This window comes from Oreochromis niloticus, unplaced genomic scaffold, assembly GCF_001858045.2.
Source record: "Oreochromis niloticus isolate F11D_XX unplaced genomic scaffold, O_niloticus_UMD_NMBU tig00008538_pilon, whole genome shotgun sequence".
Classification (NCBI taxonomy): Eukaryota; Metazoa; Chordata; class Actinopteri; order Cichliformes; family Cichlidae; genus Oreochromis; species Oreochromis niloticus.
In genome coordinates, this window is record NW_020329260.1 from 5,389 (window position 1) to 24,121 (window position 18,733).

The following is an 18,733-nucleotide window of genomic DNA, read 5'->3' on the forward strand; positions in this document are numbered from 1 at the left end:
GAGGACGAAGTTCGAGAGGTCATCAGGAACAACCTACATTTACAAGGAAAGGTAAGAAAGGACACAAGTTACTTAAAGTATACTTACACATTATGCCTCTGGGCTTAGATTTTGCCATGGTGTCAGGTTGTTGTCAGTTTATCTTATTCTTGTGAAAGTAATGTCAAAGGACTGGTTTAAGAGAAATTCTTCAAATCTGGCACAAGGATGAAGTGATTCGATTTTGATGGTCGGTGGGCAAACTCGCAAAATTTAGAGTCAAGTACTCAGATTCAGTTTAAATTTCACACAAATCTAGAGTAAGAGGACCTAAACGAACTGATGAACCTTTATGTCCATAAGATAAATAAGGCTACTTCACAGTGATATCATAGGTTATCCGAAAGATATAGAATAGGAAATTCAATCTGTCAACAAGTGATTGAAGGAACTCTATCACTCCACATAGCCCCTATCCCACTAACATCACTAAACTCGTCTGTACGGGAGAGTACAGGCTGTATCAAAAGAATCATTCGATTTCAAAGTGCTTTCATTCTGCAGCCATTCACCCGGAACAATTGCATTACAACAGCAGTGGCTGCAGTGACTACAGTGAACTATGGGATGACGTATTTCATTGATTATTCATAAACATTGAACATTTTGTATGTAAACTTTATATTCAGCCATGTATTTTAATTTAGTGTAAGCTTAAATACAGCCTTTTGAAAGTGTATGATTTATTTTTGATACACTGTATATTCCAGGTCATATGTGAAGCCATCTCTTGACAGCTAAAGCTTCACCCACACTGGGTCAGGAAACAGGACAATGATCCCAAACACACCAGCAGGAGAAAGAACTGAATCTGAAGTTATAGAGTGACTGAAATACTGAAAGTAGCAGGACCTTAAGAGTGCTGTGCGTAAATGAATGGCTTCAAACCTAAATCAACTGAAGCAACGTTATAAACAGGGTGGGCCAAAATTCTGCCACAATGATTTTAAAGACTTAGAAGTCATACAAAAAAACAACCAATTCAAGTTATTGCCAGCAAGGTAGTTATACAAGCTACTGAATCATGAGCTTTACATGTGGTGTTTCTGGTTTTGGCTTTTGTTTGTTAAAGTCGAGACAGATGTAAACCAGTTGGTAGATGTTGGTTGGTACTATATATTTATATATTCACAAGGTGCTTAACCTTGTGAATGGGCCAATAGAGTCATGCATTTCCTCTGTGTGTCTTACAAGTCAGAGGACCCAGCAATTCGTTGGCAGATGGCTCTGTACAGAGACCTCCCAAACCACTATGAGGATACTACTGACCCAGAGAAGACTGTGGAGAGAATCCTGGATATTGGTCATGTCCTCTTCCACCTGGAGCAGGTCTATATATTCAAGTGTGAGTTGATTTTGCGCATTTTTGTGCCAACGTAGAGAGTATAGCTTTAAGGTACCCCACGGTCCTCTTAAACTAGCTGATTGGTCTTCATTAAAGCTGACCACATACTTCTCCAGGATAATATGGCTTCCAGATGGTAAGGTACACCAACTAAATATCTAGTATACTGAGTGGTTCAGTTTGTGTCTTCAGGTGGAGCATCCTCAGCGCAGTAAGAAGGCTGTGTGGCACAAACTGCTTTCAAAACAGAGGAAGAGAGATGTCGTCGCTTGCTTCAGGATGGCACCACTCTATAACTTGCCAAGGTATGTTCTCAAACACACACACATGTAAAATGAAGAAGAATATTTAAAATTCTGCACTTTATTATTTTCCCACCCTCATCTACAGCCACACCTCGGGCTAGTGAGGAAAGGTTGTGGATATATGTTGCACCTACAGTGCAGCCCTTTATAAGCAGCAGAAGATGGGTAGATAAACAGTTATTAGTCATCCATGTATCTCTCTCATACTAGGCACCGGGCTGTAAACTTGTTCCTGCAGGGCTATGAAAAGTCCTGGATGGAGACAGAGGAGCACTACTTTGAAGATAAACTCATAGAAGACCTCGCTGTAAGTTAATTTCATTAAAAAAAAACAAAACGAGTGGAATTCTTCTGACTACTCTGGAATTTTTGCTTGTTTTGAAGGCAAATTATGTGTTAATTTCTTCAGTGTATAGCAGAGTTTTAGCACTTTGTGAATGTGTGTTGATTTCAGAAACCAGGTGAACAGGAGCCATCTGAGGAAGAGGAGGGCAGAAACACAAACACATAGATCCCCTGCATCAGCTCATCCAGCTGTTCAGCAGAACAGCCCTAACAGAAAAATGGTGTGTATTTTACACACTACCTGTTAAAAGTCCCTATTTTTCCAGTTATTTGTTGCAGTTCATGTCGTTAAAGTCCAATGAATAGCTTGAAATGGTACAAAGGTAAGTGGTGAGCTGCCAGAGGTTAGGTTACCCAAAACTGAAAAATAATGTACATTTCAGAATTATACCAAAAGGCCTTTTTCAGGGACACAACATGGGTTAACAATTCAAAGCTGTTCTGCAGCAGTGAAGGTTGATCAAGCCTTGAAAGCTGCTGCTACTAATTCCTACAGGTGTTCCAACTTGGATTAATTCCAACCCCCTCTGTCTGCATAAAGCAGTGTTGGTGCCATACCCTTGTGAGCATCAGCTGAACAGTACTGTACTGCAGTAAGTAGTGTGTTGCTACAAAAATGGTGAGAAAAAGACCATTAACAGTGGAAGAGAGAGAGACCATCATAACACTTAAAAATGTAGGTCTGTCCTGACAAAGAAAGTCAAAGTGTCAGTGAGTACAGTTTCCTTCACCATCAAACGCACTGAGAAACAAACTGTGACAGGAAGAGGTCTGCAGACCCAAAGACACGACTGAATCACAGGACAAGGTTCTGAGAGTTAACAGCTTGTGTGATAGGCAGCTCACAGGACAACAGCTTCAAGCACATCTATCTCAAGGAGCTTCGTGATGTAGTCACCTGAAATGGTTTCATTTCACAGGTGTGCCTGTCAGGGTTCATTTGTGGAGTTTCTTGCCTTCTTAATGGGGTTGGGACCATCAGGTGTGTTGTGCAGAAGTCAGGTTGGTACACAGCTGACAGCCCTGTTTGACAACTGTATTAATTTATAATATGGCAACAACCAATGAGGTAAGTAAAGAGAAATGACAGCCCATCAGTCAGTCTGGGAAATTGCTAAAACTCTGAATGTGTCCCCAAGTGCAGTCAGGAAAAAACGCTATGACAAAACTGGACCGCCCAGGAAAGGAAGACCAAGAGTCACCTCTGCTGCTGAGGATACATTCATCCGAGTCCCGAGGCTCAGAAATCGCAAGTTAACAGCAGCTCAGATTAGAGCCCAGATAGATGCCACACAGAGCTCCAGTAGCAGACACATCTCTACATCAACTGTTCAGAGTGTGTGAATCAGGCCTTTATGGTCAAATAGCTGCTAAGAAACCACGACTAAGGAAAAGCAACAAGCAGAAGAGATTTGTTTGGGCCAAGAAACACAAGGAGTGGACATTAGACCAGTGGAAATCTGTGCTGTGGTCTGATGAGTCCAAATCTGAGATCTTTGATTCCACCCACCGTGTCTTTGTGTGACGCAGAAAAGGTGAACGGATGGTCTCCACATGCATGGTTCCCACTGTGAAGCATGGAGGAGGAGGTGTGATGGTGTGGGAGTGCTTTGGTGGTGACACCATTGCTGGGATTTTTTTCAAAATTGAAGGCACACTGAACCAGCATGGCTGCCACAGCATCCTGCAGCGACATGCCATCTCATCCAGTTTGTGTTTAGTTGGACCGTCATTTATTTTCCAACAGTACAATGAGCCCAAACACACCTCCAGGCTGTGCGAGGGCTGTTTGACCAAGAAGGAGAGTGATGGAGGCCTGGCCTCCACAGTCACCTGACCTAAACCCAATGGAGATGGTTTGGGATGAGATGGAGCACAGAGTGAAGGCAAAAGGACCAACAAGTGCTCAGCATCTCTGGGAACTCCTTCAAGACTTTTGGAAAACCATTTCAGGTGACCACCTCATGAAGCTCATGGAGAGAGAATGCCAAGAGTGTGCAAAGCAGTAATCAAAGCAAAGGGCGGCTATTTTAAAGAATCTGAAATATAAAACATGTAAATATTCATCAAAATAATGAAAAACTGTTAAATGAGAAGATGTCATTTCAGTCAGTGGTGCACCAAATTATTTTCCTTAATACAGCTATAATTGTGCTAACTTTGGTGAATGTGTTTGTTTTGCAGTAAACTGGATGAGGATCATCTCTACATGGCCTACGCAGACATCATGGCTAAGGTATCTGTTGCTGAGTACCAACACTAAACACTTTTGAATTGAAACTCACATAGCTGGTTTAAAAAACAAAGATGGTGACACCGAAAATACTCAGTTTGATGCCTCAGTGCTTTGGAACTTCCCGTCGCTGATGTGGCTATATCTATCCGAAGTAATCAGTCTGTAGTTTGTATGCTTTTTTTCACCTTTCTCCCTTCCTTCAGAGTTGCCATGATGAAGAGGATGACGATGGAGAAGTGAAGAGTTTTGAAGTAGGTGATCAATCGGTCTTGAATCTTCCACTAGTCTCCTCAAGTTTTTAGCAGTTTCATTTTTAGATGGTCTGCAATGATATGTTTCACCTTTCTAACAAAGGAAAAAGAGATGGAGAAGCAGAAGCTGTTGTATCAGCAGGCTCGGCTGCACGACCGTGGCGCTGCTGAGATGGTGCTCCAAACCATCAGTGCTAGTAAAGGTAAGTCTTGCCTATCGCCCCCTACTCTTTACTGTAACTCAGCGGTGGCAAATATATTATGGCCCTTGTGATAGAACCAGGCTGTCCAATCCCTATGCCTGCTTACTCATTGATGTGTTAAAAGTAATTTGTTCTGGATATGACTGTTTGGGAGCCTATTCTTAGATTCACCGTTTCACACTAATTCACAATTTGATGATATTTGATGTTTTTATCACCTGTGCAAAGTTGTACTTGGCAACAGTTTGTGTCTTGCTGTGCATCTGTTTCCTTTTGACACATTTCTAAGTTTGAACATTTAGTATGTATGCACAGAGGTGTTGCTTGATGAGTACACACACAGACATTACAATATAGAAGTGTGGTTTAAAGATAAAAAAACAAAAACAAAACTGATTAGTTGTGAATTAATTTTCCCTTTTATGGAGCAGAAAACGTTACTGGATGCTAGCTAATAGGCTACATTTGGATGTCAAATATTTATAGGGGGAAAAATGGAAATTATGGATATGAAATAAAATGTCTCTTTGTTGCTTAACCTGCAGGTTGTCAGGTCTCTGGCCCCTGGGAGAGTGAAGACCTGGACAGTTTGTCAGAGCTGGTCCAGGATATCCGTCTTTGCTCTCAGGCCCTCAACAAGCTGGACCGACAGACCTTGAAGCAGAGCTGGGACAGGACTCAGTCACACGGACACTTTCTCGACCGAAACTCCAAGTGCCTCCTCTCCGCCACCTCCACTTGAGGGTGGGAGGTGTGATGATGTCGGCAGAACTTTGCTTCTGATGTCTACTCTTTATCACTGACGGTGGATTTTGAGCCAGTGTTCATAATAAAAGTGGTCATTTTTATAAACATTTTGTTTAGTGAGGCTACACCAAAAAGAAACAAGATAAAACCAAAATAAAGTGACATGCTGTCCACCAACAATCTGTTGATAGCTTGTGTTTTATGCATTTTTGTCTGCCTTATTTATACATGTAAAGCTCTGTATCTGTATAAAGAGTTTGTGTTAGTGTGCGAGAGGTTTTGTGTCGCAATTGGTCCTGTTTTAATAAATAAATAATAAATAAATAAAGTTTTATTTATATAGCACCTTTCAAGACAGAATCACAAAGTGCTGCACATAAAATTACAAGTCATAAAAAGATTTAAAAAGACTAAATAAAACAGGCAAAAAATTAACCAAAAGCAGTTTTAAAAAGGTGAGTTTTGAGTTGTGTTTTAAAAACAGCTACTGAGTCCACAGTTCTTAATGCTTGGGGGAGAGAGTTCCACAGTCTAGGGGCCACAGTGGCAAAAGCTCTATCACCCTTAGTCCTCCTCTTAGTATTTTTTTATAGCAAGTAAGCCCAGATCAGATGACCTCAAAGACCTGCTGGGGACATAAGGCTGTAGCAGATCAAAGATGTAGGCAGGTGCCAGTCCATGCACAGCTCTGTAGGTCAAGACCAGGATCTTAAAATCGACTCTAAATTTAACAGGAAGCCAGTGTAACTGAGATAACAACGGTGTCACATGTGAGTACTTGGAGGATTTTGTCAAAAGCCTAGCTGCAGCGTTTTGCACAACCTGCAGACGATCCAGAGAACCTTTGCTAAGACACATAAACAGCGAATTGCAATAATCCAAGCGTGACGAGATAAATGCATGTATAGCAATCTCCAGTTCAGATCGAGATAAATTCGGGCTTAGCCTAGCCACATTTCTTGAATGATAAAAACAAGACCGAACCAGAGATTTCACATGCCCATCCAATGTGAAACTGGAGTCAAAGGTGACACCTAAATTCCTGACAGAGGATTTAACATAGAGTGAGGGAGGACCAAGGGCTTTCACTATCTGCGATAGGAATCTATCAGGGGCGCATACGAGGACTTTGGTTTTCCCCTCGTTGAGCTGGAGGAAATTTGCAGCCGTCCTACGTTTGATCAAATCTAAGCAATCATTCAGACGCTGAAGCTTAGATAAATCCTCGGGCATAAAAGAAATGTACAACTGAATATCATCAGCATAACAATGATAAGAAATGTCCTCAAAAGAGCCCATTATATGCTGGAGGGGAAGAAGATAAATTAAAAACAATAAAGGCCCCAAAACTGACCCTTGAGGGACACCATAAGTAAGGGAGGTAGAGGATGACCTAAAATCGGAGACTGCCACAGAAAAGGATCGGTGATGGAGATAAGAGGAGAACCACTCTAATGCAGTTCCAGATACACCAACCCATTTTTTCAGCCTTTCAATGAGGATGTGATGGTCAGCTGTGTCGAAAGCTGATGTGAGGTCCAACATGAGTAGAACAGAGCATTTTCCTGCATCATTATCCATCAAGATATCACTTGAGACCCTAAGAAGAGCTGTCTCCGTGGAATGAAACTGACGAAAACCGGACTGAAACTTATCGTAAATGCCATGTTTATCTAGAGCTGCCATAAGTTGCTTATTATATTTTGTAGGATTTGATTTAAAAAACACAAACACAATTAAAGTAACCAACGATGCTATACGTTGACATTGTTCTTTCACTGTAAGAATCAGCAGGCTATGGTGAATAATCACAGCGATTTTCAGGTCTCTGAAGAAATCTATCTAGGAGCTATGACAGTGTAAAGACACCCTGCAATTTTAAATGTGCGGCGACATTTGAATGAGGCGCGTACCAGTAGAGGGAGCCAACGCACCACGAATGGTGCACAGCCACAGATGAGCTTTGTGTCATTTATTTGTGACATGCAGGATTGTCCGCAAAGAAATGTGGATAAGTTGTAAATCAAAAGCTAAAGAGCTCATTGCAGCTGTCATTTTCACTGAAGTCTCCATAGACTTTGAATGGGGACGTTTCTGACTTTGTGTTGCTTGGAGGCCATTTGCGAGAAAACGGCAACTCCTGCGATAATGACGGTGGCATTTTGTGAAAGGCAAGAAAAATACCTACGTTTTGATGTATAATTTGTGTTAATGAAGGCAAAATTGAGCGTTTGTTCAGACGTGAAGAAGAGATTGAGAAAGCGACAATGCCTGGCGTGTTTGGCGGTGGGTAGCAAGGCTAAGAAGCAATATTGAGGTAAAAGTTGAGGGATTTTGGGACAGCGGTAAAAAGGCAGAGAGAGCCCGTCTATAGGCTCGCCTGTAGGCTTCTAAGCAAGCGTAGCAGGTGAATTTCAGAGCCAGGGACTATTATTGTTTGTTTGGTATGTATCCCCAACAAATGGTCCGCATGGGATTCGAACCACTGCCCCCTGTCTTCAATCTCCGCCATAGGGCCTGTCACTTTCCCATGAGCCACGAGGGCGGCCAATGGAATGGGCGCAATTCTGGTATATTTATCTTCTTCTTCTTTTTTTTTTTTTTTTTTTAGCTCGATAGCTAGCCGGGAGCTCCAGGGCCACTGAAGCCGCCGAGAACGGCACAACTCCCGGCACGTCATTTTCAGATCACCGCGGACTTTCGCTACTCTGGTTAAACGTAAGTCACTTAGACAAGCTAGAAATGATATTGTTTGGCGTTTTTCAGTGTTTTATTTGTTCGTCAGTAAATCGGTTTGGCTGAGATTAAAGTGATTAGATTAGATAGATAAATAAAACTTTATTAATCCCCGGGTGGGTTCCTCCTTGGTTTTCTCACAGCTGACCAAACGTCAAACAGAAAACCAATTAAACAAAAGTGTGAGATGGTCGACAGTTTACGCCAGCGTCCTGTTATAATTTAGATAGCAAGGAGCAGGCGGCCGAGTTTATTCAACTCCACCGAGACAGCGGTGACGCTAACCAGAAGGCTAGACCGTCCAATTTCCCCAGCCATTTACTTCCGGCCTACCCGACCTTCTGAGGACCCGGCCCACGTAGACCGCTCAGGCCGGGTCCTCAGGAGGATGCAGCCCATGAATTTGGACACGACCAATAACTGGTGCACCAACCATATCTTTTCTTGTGTAAATGTAAATTTGTCTGTTATTGTGTAAATACATTCGCTATTGTGTACTCTACACACACGGAGAGATGCCAAACTGCCTTTCACTGTTCTTGTAACAGTGACAATAAAAAGCTATTCTGTTCTATTCTATTCTATATTTGCTTGATATAATGTTTACATGTCTATTTGTTTTTAAAAATCTACCATGACTGGTTGGGGTGAGGTGTATGACAATAACAATCAATTATTTGCAGTATTGGTATTCCTGAGGTAAACCTTTAGTAACAGCAAAATAACTCTGCCTTAGCTTTGTAAAATTTTCATTACTAATTACTGAATAAATATTTTTTGCTCATGACATCTTTGATAGGATTTTGTAGGTCACAGAATACCTGTTGTTTGATCGAAGTTAATAATTCTTTTGCAGAAAGACACAGAGGACGAAGTTCGAGAGGTCATCAGGAACAACCTACATTTACAAGGAAAGGTAAGAAAAGGACACAAGTTACTTAAAGTATACTTACACATTATGCCTCTGGGCTTAGATTTTGCCATGGTGTCAGGTTGTTGTCAGTTTATCTTATTCTTGTGAAAGTAATGTCAAAGGACTGGTTTAAGAGAAATTCTTCAAATCTGGCACAAGGATGAAGTGATTCGATTTTGATGGTCGGTGGGCAAACTCGCAAAATTTAGAGTCAAGTACTCAGATTCAGTTTAAATTTCACACAAATCTAGAGTAAGAGGACCTAAACGAACTGATGAACCTTTATGTCCATAAGATAAATAAGGCTACTTCACAGTGATATCATAGGTTATCCGAAAGATATAGAATAGGAAATTCAATCTGTCAACAAGTGATTGAAGGAACTCTATCACTCCACATAGCCCCTATCCCACTAACATCACTAAACTCGTCTGTACGGGAGAGTACAGGCTGTATCAAAAAGAATCATTCGATTTCAAAGTGCTTTCATTCTGCAGCCATTCACCCGGAACAATTGCATTACAACAGCAGTGGCTGCAGTGACTACAGTGAACTATGGGATGACGTATTTCATTGATTATTCATAAACATTGAACATTTTGTATGTAAAACTTTATATTCAGCCATGTATTTTAAATTTAGTGTAAGCTTAAAATACAGCCTTTTGAAAGTGTATGATTTATTTTTGATACACTGTATATTCCAGAGTCATATGTGAAGCCATCTACTTGACAGCTAAAGCTTCACCCACACTGGGTCAGGAAACAGGACAATGATCCCAAACACACCAGCAGGAGAAAGAACTGAATCTGAAGTTATAGAGTGACTGAAATACTGAAAGTAGCAGGACCTTAAGAGTGCTGTGCGTAAATGAATGGCTTCAAACCTAAATCAACTGAAGCAACGTTATAAACAAGGGTGGGCCAAAATTCTGCCACAATGATTTTAAAGACTTACGAAGTCATACAAAAAAACAACCAATTCAAGTTATTGCCAGCAAGGTAGTTATACAAGCTACTGAATCATGAGCTTTACATGTGGTGTTTCTGTGTTTTGGCTTTTGTTTTGTTAAAGTCGAGACAGATGTAAACCAGTTGGTAGATGTTGGTTGGTACTATATATTTATATATTCACAAAGGTGCTTAACCTTGTGAATGGGCCAATAGAGTCATGCATTTCCTCTGTGTGTCTTACAAAGTCAGAGGACCCAGCAATTCGTTGGCAGATGGCTCTGTACAGAGACCTCCCAAACCACTATGAGGATACTACTGACCCAGAGAAGACTGTGGAGAGAATCCTGGATATTGGTCATGTCCTCTTCCACCTGGAGCAGGTCTATATATTCAAGTGTGAGTTGATTTTGCGCATTTTTGTGCCAACGTAGAGAGTATAGCTTTAAGGTACCCCACGGTCCTCTTAAACTAGCTGATTGGTCTTCATTAAAGCTGACCACATACTTCTCCAGGATAATATGGCTTCCAGATGGTAAGGTACACCAACTAAATATCTAGTATACTGAGTGGTTCAGTTTGTGTCTTCAGGTGGAGCATCCTCAGCGCAGTAAGAAGGCTGTGTGGCACAAACTGCTTTCAAAACAGAGGAAGAGAGATGTCGTCGCTTGCTTCAGGATGGCACCACTCTATAACTTGCCAAGGTATGTTCTCAAACACACACACATGTAAAATGAAGAAGAAATATTTAAAATTCTGCACTTTATTATTTTCCCACCCTCATCTACAGCCACACCTCGGGCTAGTGAGGAAAGGTTGTGGATATATGTTGCACCTACAGTGCAGCCCTTTATAAGCAGCAGAAGATGGGTAGATAAACAGTTATTAGTCATCCATGTATCTCTCTCATACTAGGCACCGGGCTGTAAACTTGTTCCTGCAGGGCTATGAAAAGTCCTGGATGGAGACAGAGGAGCACTACTTTGAAGATAAACTCATAGAAGACCTCGCTGTAAGTTCATTTCATTTAAAAAAAACAAAACGAGTGGAATTCTTCTGACTACTCTGGAATTTTTGCTTGTTTTGAAGGCAAATTATGTGTTAATTTCTTCAGTGTATAGCAGAGTTTTAGCACTTTGTGAATGTGTGTTGATTTCAGAAACCAGGTGAACAGGAGCCATCTGAGGAAGAGGAGGGCAGAAACACAAACACATAGATCCCCTGCATCAGCTCATCCAGCTGTTCAGCAGAACAGCCCTAACAGAAAAATGGTGTGTATTTTACACACTACCTGTTAAAAGTCCCTATTTTTCCAGTTATTTGTTGCAGTTCATGTCGTTAAAGTCCAATGAATAGCTTGAAATGGTACAAAGGTAAGTGGTGAGCTGCCAGAGGTTAGGTTACCCAAAACTGAAAAATAATGTACATTTCAGAATTATACCAAAAGGCCTTTTTCAGGGACACAACATGGGTTAACAATTCAAAGCTGTTCTGCAGCAGTGAAGGTTGATCAAGCCTTGAAAGCTGCTGCTACTAATTCCTACAGGTGTTCCAACTTGGATTAATTCCAACCCCCTCTGTCTGCATAAAGCAGTGTTGGTGCCATACCCTTGTGAGCATCAGCTGAACAGTACTGTACTGCAGTAAGTAGTGTGTTGCTACAAAAATGGTGAGAAAAAGACCATTAACAGTGGAAGAGAGAGAGACCATCATAACACTTAAAAATGTAGGTCTGTCCTGACAAAGAAAGTCAAAGTGTCAGTGAGTACAGTTTCCTTCACCATCAAACGCACTGAGAAACAAACTGTGACAGGAAGAGGTCTGCAGACCCAAAGACACGACTGAATCACAGGACAAGGTTCTGAGAGTTAACAGCTTGTGTGATAGGCAGCTCACAGGACAACAGCTTCAAGCACATCTATCTCAAGGAGCTTCGTGATGTAGTCACCTGAAATGGTTTCATTTCACAGGTGTGCCTGTCAGGGTTCATTTGTGGAGTTTCTTGCCTTCTTAATGGGGTTGGGACCATCAGGTGTGTTGTGCAGAAGTCAGGTTGGTACACAGCTGACAGCCCTGTTTGACAACTGTATTAATTTATAATATGGCAACAACCAATGAGGTAAGTAAAGAGAAATGACAGCCCATCAGTCAGTCTGGGAAATTGCTAAAACTCTGAATGTGTCCCCAAGTGCAGTCAGGAAAAAACGCTATGACAAACTGGACCGCCCCAGGAAAGGAAGACCAAGAGTCACCTCTGCTGCTGAGGATACATTCATCCGAGTCCCGAGGCTCAGAAATCGCAAGTTAACAGCAGCTCAGATTAGAGCCCAGATAGATGCCACACAGAGCTCCAGTAGCAGACACATCTCTACATCAACTGTTCAGAGTGTGTGAATCAGGCCTTTATGGTCAAATAGCTGCTAAGAAACCACGACTAAGGAAAAGCAACAAGCAGAAGAGATTTGTTTGGGCCAAGAAACACAAGGAGTGGACATTAGACCAGTGGAAATCTGTGCTGTGGTCTGATGAGTCCAAATCTGAGATCTTTGATTCCACCCACCGTGTCTTTGTGTGACGCAGAAAAGGTGAACGGATGGTCTCCACATGCACGGTTCCCACTGTGAAGCATGGAGGAGGAGGTGTGATGGTGTGGGAGTGCTTTGGTGGTGACACCATTGCTGGGATTTTTTTCAAATTGAAGGCACACTGAACCAGCATGGCTGCCACAGCATCCTGCAGCGACATGCCATCTCATCCAGTTTGTGTTTAGTTGGACCGTCATTTATTTTCCAACAGTACAATGAGCCCAAACACACCTCCAGGCTGTGCGAGGGCTGTTTGACCAAGAAGGAGAGTGATGGAGGCCTGGCCTCCACAGTCACCTGACCTAAACCCAATGGAGATGGTTTGGGATGAGATGGAGCACAGAGTGAAGGCAAAAGGACCAACAAGTGCTCAGCATCTCTGGGAACTCCTTCAAGACTTTTGGAAAACCATTTCAGGTGACCACCTCATGAAGCTCATGGAGAGAGAATGCCAAGAGTGTGCAAAGCAGTAATCAAAGCAAAGGGCGGCTATTTTAAAGAATCTGAAATATAAAACATGTAAATATTCATCAAAATAATGAAAAACTGTTAAATGAGAAGATGTCATTTCAGTCAGTGGTGCACCAAAATTATTTCCTTAATACAGCTATAATTGTGCTAACTTTGGTGAATGTGTTTGTTTTGCAGTAAACTGGATGAGGATCATCTCTACATGGCCTACGCAGACATCATGGCTAAGGTATCTGTTGCTGAGTACCAACACTAAACACTTTTGAATTGAAACTCACATAGCTGGCTTAGCATAGACGGTAAAAAAACCTGTTATTGTTCTGCGTGCTGTTTATGTCATCGACCAGGGATGATGCTTTTGGGCTGATGGATTACTTGCAGGGCGCTGTACTGCCTAATCAAATCACTTATTGCAACTGGCACCTCCCCTACCTTCAGTGTAGAATAGTTTAGTGTGGCCTGAAAAGCTAAGAGAGGGAAAAGAAATTAAAAACAGATGCACCAAACTGTGGCAAATTAACCAAATGTTAGCAGCTGCACTGTTAACAGTAGCACTAGCAGCTGCACTAGTAACTAGTCTTCTGGATGGTAGAGTTGTTGTTGGTTTAGGACACTGTTAATATATCACTGCTTAGTGATTGCACTCCGAATTGGGTCTGCTGGGTATATTTCTTCAGACACTTCATGCTGTCAAGGCCGGGAGAGCAGTACGTGGGAGTGAACATAAGTGCAGACACAATACAGAGCGGAAATAAGATTTCACAAGTTTTATTGAAATCACAGAATAAACTATGGTGAGACATGAATACGTGGCAGGGAAATCTCTGACGAGGAGTCTTGCAGGTGGCTCTGGAGGCGGGTAGCCCTCTGAGTGTTGAGTGAGTGAGTTGGGTTCCAGCCTTGTATTCTAGTAATGCAGAGGAAGCAGCAGGCAGGAGGACAGGCAGGTGAGAGCAGTGAGTAATTTAACTCGAGAGAAGCAAGTTGCAGAATGAAGCTGGGATTTGACTGTGGAGACCAGCGTCCAGAGGAAGGAGTAAGGTGTGACTTGACGAGATTGCTAAAGGCACAAAAGAGATCAAGTACTTGGCATGAACAAAGAAACGAACTGGTGAAGAACTGATGGCAACACTGGTTTTAAATACTGTCTTGCTGAATGCCACAGATGGAAAACGCGTGGAGAAGTGTAGGTGTTGAACCAGGGCTCCACCCCAAAAGGCAGATGCAGAGCGCAAGGCCAGGACAGAAAACCACTGAACACTGACCTGGATCATGACATATATATAAACACAAAGAATGGTGTGTTTAGCTTTAGGATCAACCAAGTTCCCCAAAATAAAAAATAAAAAACTGTTTGTGGTGAACACCTACACATCGAATAAAAAATTAAAGCATGTGAGACTCAATCTCACTGCACACTTTGCCAGGCAAAGTGTGCATGGATCTGACAGACAGAAAGATCTGACAGACATGCTCCTAATGAGAAGACGGATGGTGTCCTGGGGGATCTCCTGCCAGATCCGGACCAGGGTATCACCGAACTTCTGGAAAAGTTGAGGTGTTTTATTGGATCTATGTCAGCCGAGCATGGGGGCAGTTAGTGGTATCAGGCATTGTCATTCCGAAGGAACTACATGCATACTCGAGCCACATGAGGCCAGGCATTGTCAGGCACCAGGAGGAACCCAGGATCCAATGCATCACCATAGGGTCTGATGTGAGTCCAAGGATTTCATCCCATTACTTAATGGGAGTCAGGGTGCCATTACCTAGTCTGTTAGAGGTTTGTGCGTCTGTCCATGGATATGCCTCCCCAGACCAGTCATACTGAACGATGTTACAGGCGGCATAATGTTCTCCACAGCTTCTCTAGACCCTTTCACATCTGTCACATGTGCTCAGGGTGAACCTGCTATCATCTGTGAAAAGCACAGGGCACCAGTGGTGGACCATTCTGGTATTCTACGGCAAATGCCAGACGGTGCTGGGCAGTCAGCAGAGGGTTGACAAGAGGAAGCTCTGTCCCCAGGCCACCATCATAAAGTCGTTTGTTGATTGTTGATCAGAGACATTCATGTCAGTGGCCCTTAATTTACCGTTCGATCTACCTCACCTATAGTCACGAGCTGTGGGTAGTGACCGAAAGAACGAGATTGTGAATACAAGCGGCGGAAATGAGCTTCCTCTGAAGGGTGGCTGGCCTCTCCTTAGAGATAGGCTGAGAAGTTCAGCCATTCGGGAGGGGCCCAGAGTAGAGCCGCTGCTCCTCCACATCGAAAGGAGCCAGTTGAGGTGGTTCGGGCATCTGACAAGGATGTCCCCTGGCGCCTCCTGGGTGAGGTTTTCCGGGCATGTCCCACGGGAGATGGCCCCGGGGCAGACCCAGGACACGCTGGAGAGATTATATCTCTCGGCTGGCCTGGGAACGCCTTGGTGTTTCCCCGGACAAGCTGGAGGAGGTGGCTGGGGAGAGGGAGGTCTGGGCTTCTCTGCTTGGGGAGATGGATGGATGGGCCTTCTGCAGGTCATTTTGTAGAACTCTGGCAAGTTTCATCTTGTTCATCTTTGCACAAAGCAGCAGATACCGGCCCTCCCCATCATTCGTAACATCTGGTTTAAAAAAACAAAGATGGTGACACCGAAAATACTCAGTTTGATGCCTCAGTGCTTTGGAACTTCCCGTCGCTGATGTGGCTATATCTATCCGAAGTAATCAGTCTGTAGTTTGTATGCTTTTTTCACCTTTCTCCCTTCCTTCAGAGTTGCCATGATGAAGAGGATGACGATGGAGAAGTGAAGAGTTTTGAAGTAGGTGATCAATCGGTCTTGAATCTTCCACTAGTCTCCTCAAGTTTTTAGCAGTTTCATTTTTAGATGGTCTGCAATGATATGTGTCACCTTTCTAACAAGGAAAAAGAGATGGAGAAGCAGAAGCTGTTGTATCAGCAGGCTCGGCTGCACGACCGTGGCGCTGCTGAGATGGTGCTCCAAACCATCAGTGCTAGTAAAGGTAAGTCTTGCCTATCGCCCCCTACTCTTTACTGTAACTCAGCGGTGGCAAATATATTATGGCCCTTGTGATAGAACCAGGCTGTCCAATCCCTATGCCTGCTTACTCATTGATGTGTTAAAAGTAATTTGTTCTGGATATGACTGTTTGGGACCTTCTCGATTTTTCAGTTGATTTTTTTCTGTACTTCTCACATTATAACAATATGTGAACTGTAACCGATAATAATCAGGATGTGTTGATACCTCTCTGACATTCTGGTTTAAAAATATCCTGTGCAAAACATATTAGTAAAATAATAAAAGTTTTTGTTTGTGTTAGAATTCAATTGTGCCTTGGTATAAACAAATTTAAAAAGCTAACAAATGCTAGTGATAGTCATTTCACGTGGGTGTTCCTCTCCTCCAGGTGAGATGGGTCCCATGGTGGCATCTACTCTGAAACTGGGCATAGCTATTCTCAATGGTGGGAACTCAACCGTACAGCAGGTAATGCTTCGCTACTTCACTGTTATTTATATTGACTGCTGGATTATAGCTATATTATCTATTTCAAATGTTATTTATACAAAGCATATTCAAGGTTACTGGTACGTGTGAAATATAATGCATCTATTCCACTGAAATTTTAAATTTTTCTCATAGATTTTACCTCTCAGTTGTAAAAGGTTTGTCATCACCCTGGGTGGACAGGCAACGTGGACACCTACGTTTGTGAACTTGAGAATGATGCAACATAGAATTTGAAATTGACACCATGGTGTATCTATTAAAGATATCAGATGAGTTCAAATCTCAGTAACCTTGGCTTCAAGGTCGGGGTTCAGAGGTCAAATTTTATGAAAATCTTGAGAATGCAGCGACGTAAGGGCTGAAATTGATACTATGGTGTACTGCAACACACCTTTGTGTTATGTTGCCCAGCAAGACACACAGTGTTTAAGATGCACTGTTCTTTATTTACAATTTAGCCTTTCCGGGTTGTTATCACCAGATTTCTCACTGAAGGTGCCTCCTCATATGCAGCCATCTGCTCTCAGTTCCTGTCCCTCCTCTAGGTCTGGCACTGCCCCCTGAACCCACTGCACCACCCTCCCCGCAGCTGAGGCACAGTCCACGGCCCACCACATAGCCCTACAAATTCCCCTGAAGCGAAAATCAGCCCCGACTATGTGGGCCCTGGCCTGTGGATCACCTTGAACTTATAAGGCTGGCAAGCCAGATATGACTGGGTGATCTAGGCATTGACATCTTTCATGTGGTGGAGCCACTGCAGCGGGGCACGATCTGAACAGAGGGTAATCTGCATCCCAGGAGTAATAACGAAGAGAGTCCACCACCACTGGATCGCCAGCACTGCATGCTCTACCTGGTTTCTTGTTCTGAGAGTTTCCAACTGATGTAGACAGCGCGATGGTCGATCCCTCTTACTTGCTGGATGAACATCCCCCAGCCCTCTGCTCAACGTGTCAGTCTGCAGAACACAAGGAAGAAAAGTCCGGCGCGTCAGAGCCTTCATTACCTTACACTGTCTGGCACTGCTCCGTCCACTGGACAAGATCTGGTTCACCCTTTTAGGGAGATCAGTCAAGGACTGGTGACCTCCGCAAATGTTGAGATGAACCAACGATAGTAACCAGTCAGCCCCAGCAACCGCTTCACCTCCTTTTGGCCCCGAGATGCGGGCAGCTTGCAGTGGTTGTAGTTTTCTCCATTTGAGAATGCAACTGCCTGCCTCCAGGTGGTACCCCAGATACTGTACTCCCTCTGTCCAACCGCACACTTCTTCATGTTGGCCGTGTGCCTGCCTGCCCCAGGGACTCCAGGCTGCAGGCCACCTGCTGCATATGATCGATGTCACCATGGATGGTCCATGGATCTATGGATGATCATCCAGCTAGGCAGTGGCGTATGCAGCATTGGACAGCATCCTGTCTGTGAAGTGCTGGAAAGTGGCTGGGGCTCTGAACAAGCCAAATGGAAGTGTGACCATTTGGTACAATCTGTATGGACTGGAGAAGGCCATTTTTTTGTCCAGAGACAAGTCTGCCAGTAGCTCTTGATTAAATCCAGCATAATGATAAAACGAGCAGTACCTAACCAATCCATAAGCTTGTACCTGAGGCATGGGGTAAGTGTCAAACTGTGACACCTCCTTCACCTTGTGGTAGTCCACGCAGAACAATATAGACCCAGCTTTCTACACCACAAAAACTATGGGCTACACCAGATGTTTTGTGACTCTTCTATCTCCAGGATAACAGCCAATTCTTTCTGAATAATTTGTCTTTTCTGCTTAGGCAATCTATAAGGTGTGAATGCACTGAGACCCAATGCACATCTCAAAATGGTACTCTGTGAGAGTGGTGTGACCATGCAGGGGAGAGCCTGCAACCCTGTCCGACTGCACCTTTTCATAGTCAACATCTCACACTCACTCTGTGACCAATAGTTCTTGCCGCTTGCAGGTAATTTGAGATGGATAAAGGGAGCAATACAAGTACTTTAACTCCCAGTGAAAATTATCTCAGCCAAGCTCCCCAATGTACAGGTGAATGGCCTGGTAAATGGCCTGTATTTGTATAGTGCTTTACTAGT

At 43.1% G+C, this 18,733-nt stretch overlaps 1 protein-coding gene and 1 long non-coding RNA gene across 2 annotated transcripts; both read left to right on the top strand.

Annotated features, from left to right (window-relative positions):
- Positions 1-4,670: 4,670 nt before the first annotated feature.
- Positions 4,671-5,736, top strand: LOC109197937 (tonsoku-like protein). The gene is made up of 2 exons (XM_019353666.2): positions 4,671-4,724; positions 5,270-5,736. The coding sequence occupies exons 1-2, from the start codon at positions 4,694-4,696 to the stop codon at positions 5,464-5,466; spliced, it is 228 nt and encodes a 75-aa protein (XP_019209211.1). The 5' UTR covers positions 4,671-4,693; the 3' UTR covers positions 5,467-5,736.
- A 5,546-nt stretch (positions 5,737-11,282) lies between these two features.
- LOC109197938 (uncharacterized) lies at positions 11,283-13,416 on the top strand. The gene is made up of 2 exons (XR_002058944.2): positions 11,283-11,341; positions 13,304-13,416. It is a non-coding gene; the product is annotated as an uncharacterized LOC109197938 (long non-coding RNA).
- The last annotated feature ends 5,317 nt before the right edge of the window (positions 13,417-18,733 follow it).

What these genes read in the sequence shown, in the direction of transcription:
- LOC109197937 (XM_019353666.2), top strand. Translation starts at nt 4,694, where the DNA reads ATGGTGCTCCAAACCATCAGTGCTAGTAAAG. An exon ending in AACCATCAGTGCTAGTAAAG is followed by an intron (nt 4,725 to 5,269) that starts GTAAGTCTTGCC and finishes CTTAACCTGCAG; the next exon opens with GTTGTCAGGTCTCTGGCCCC.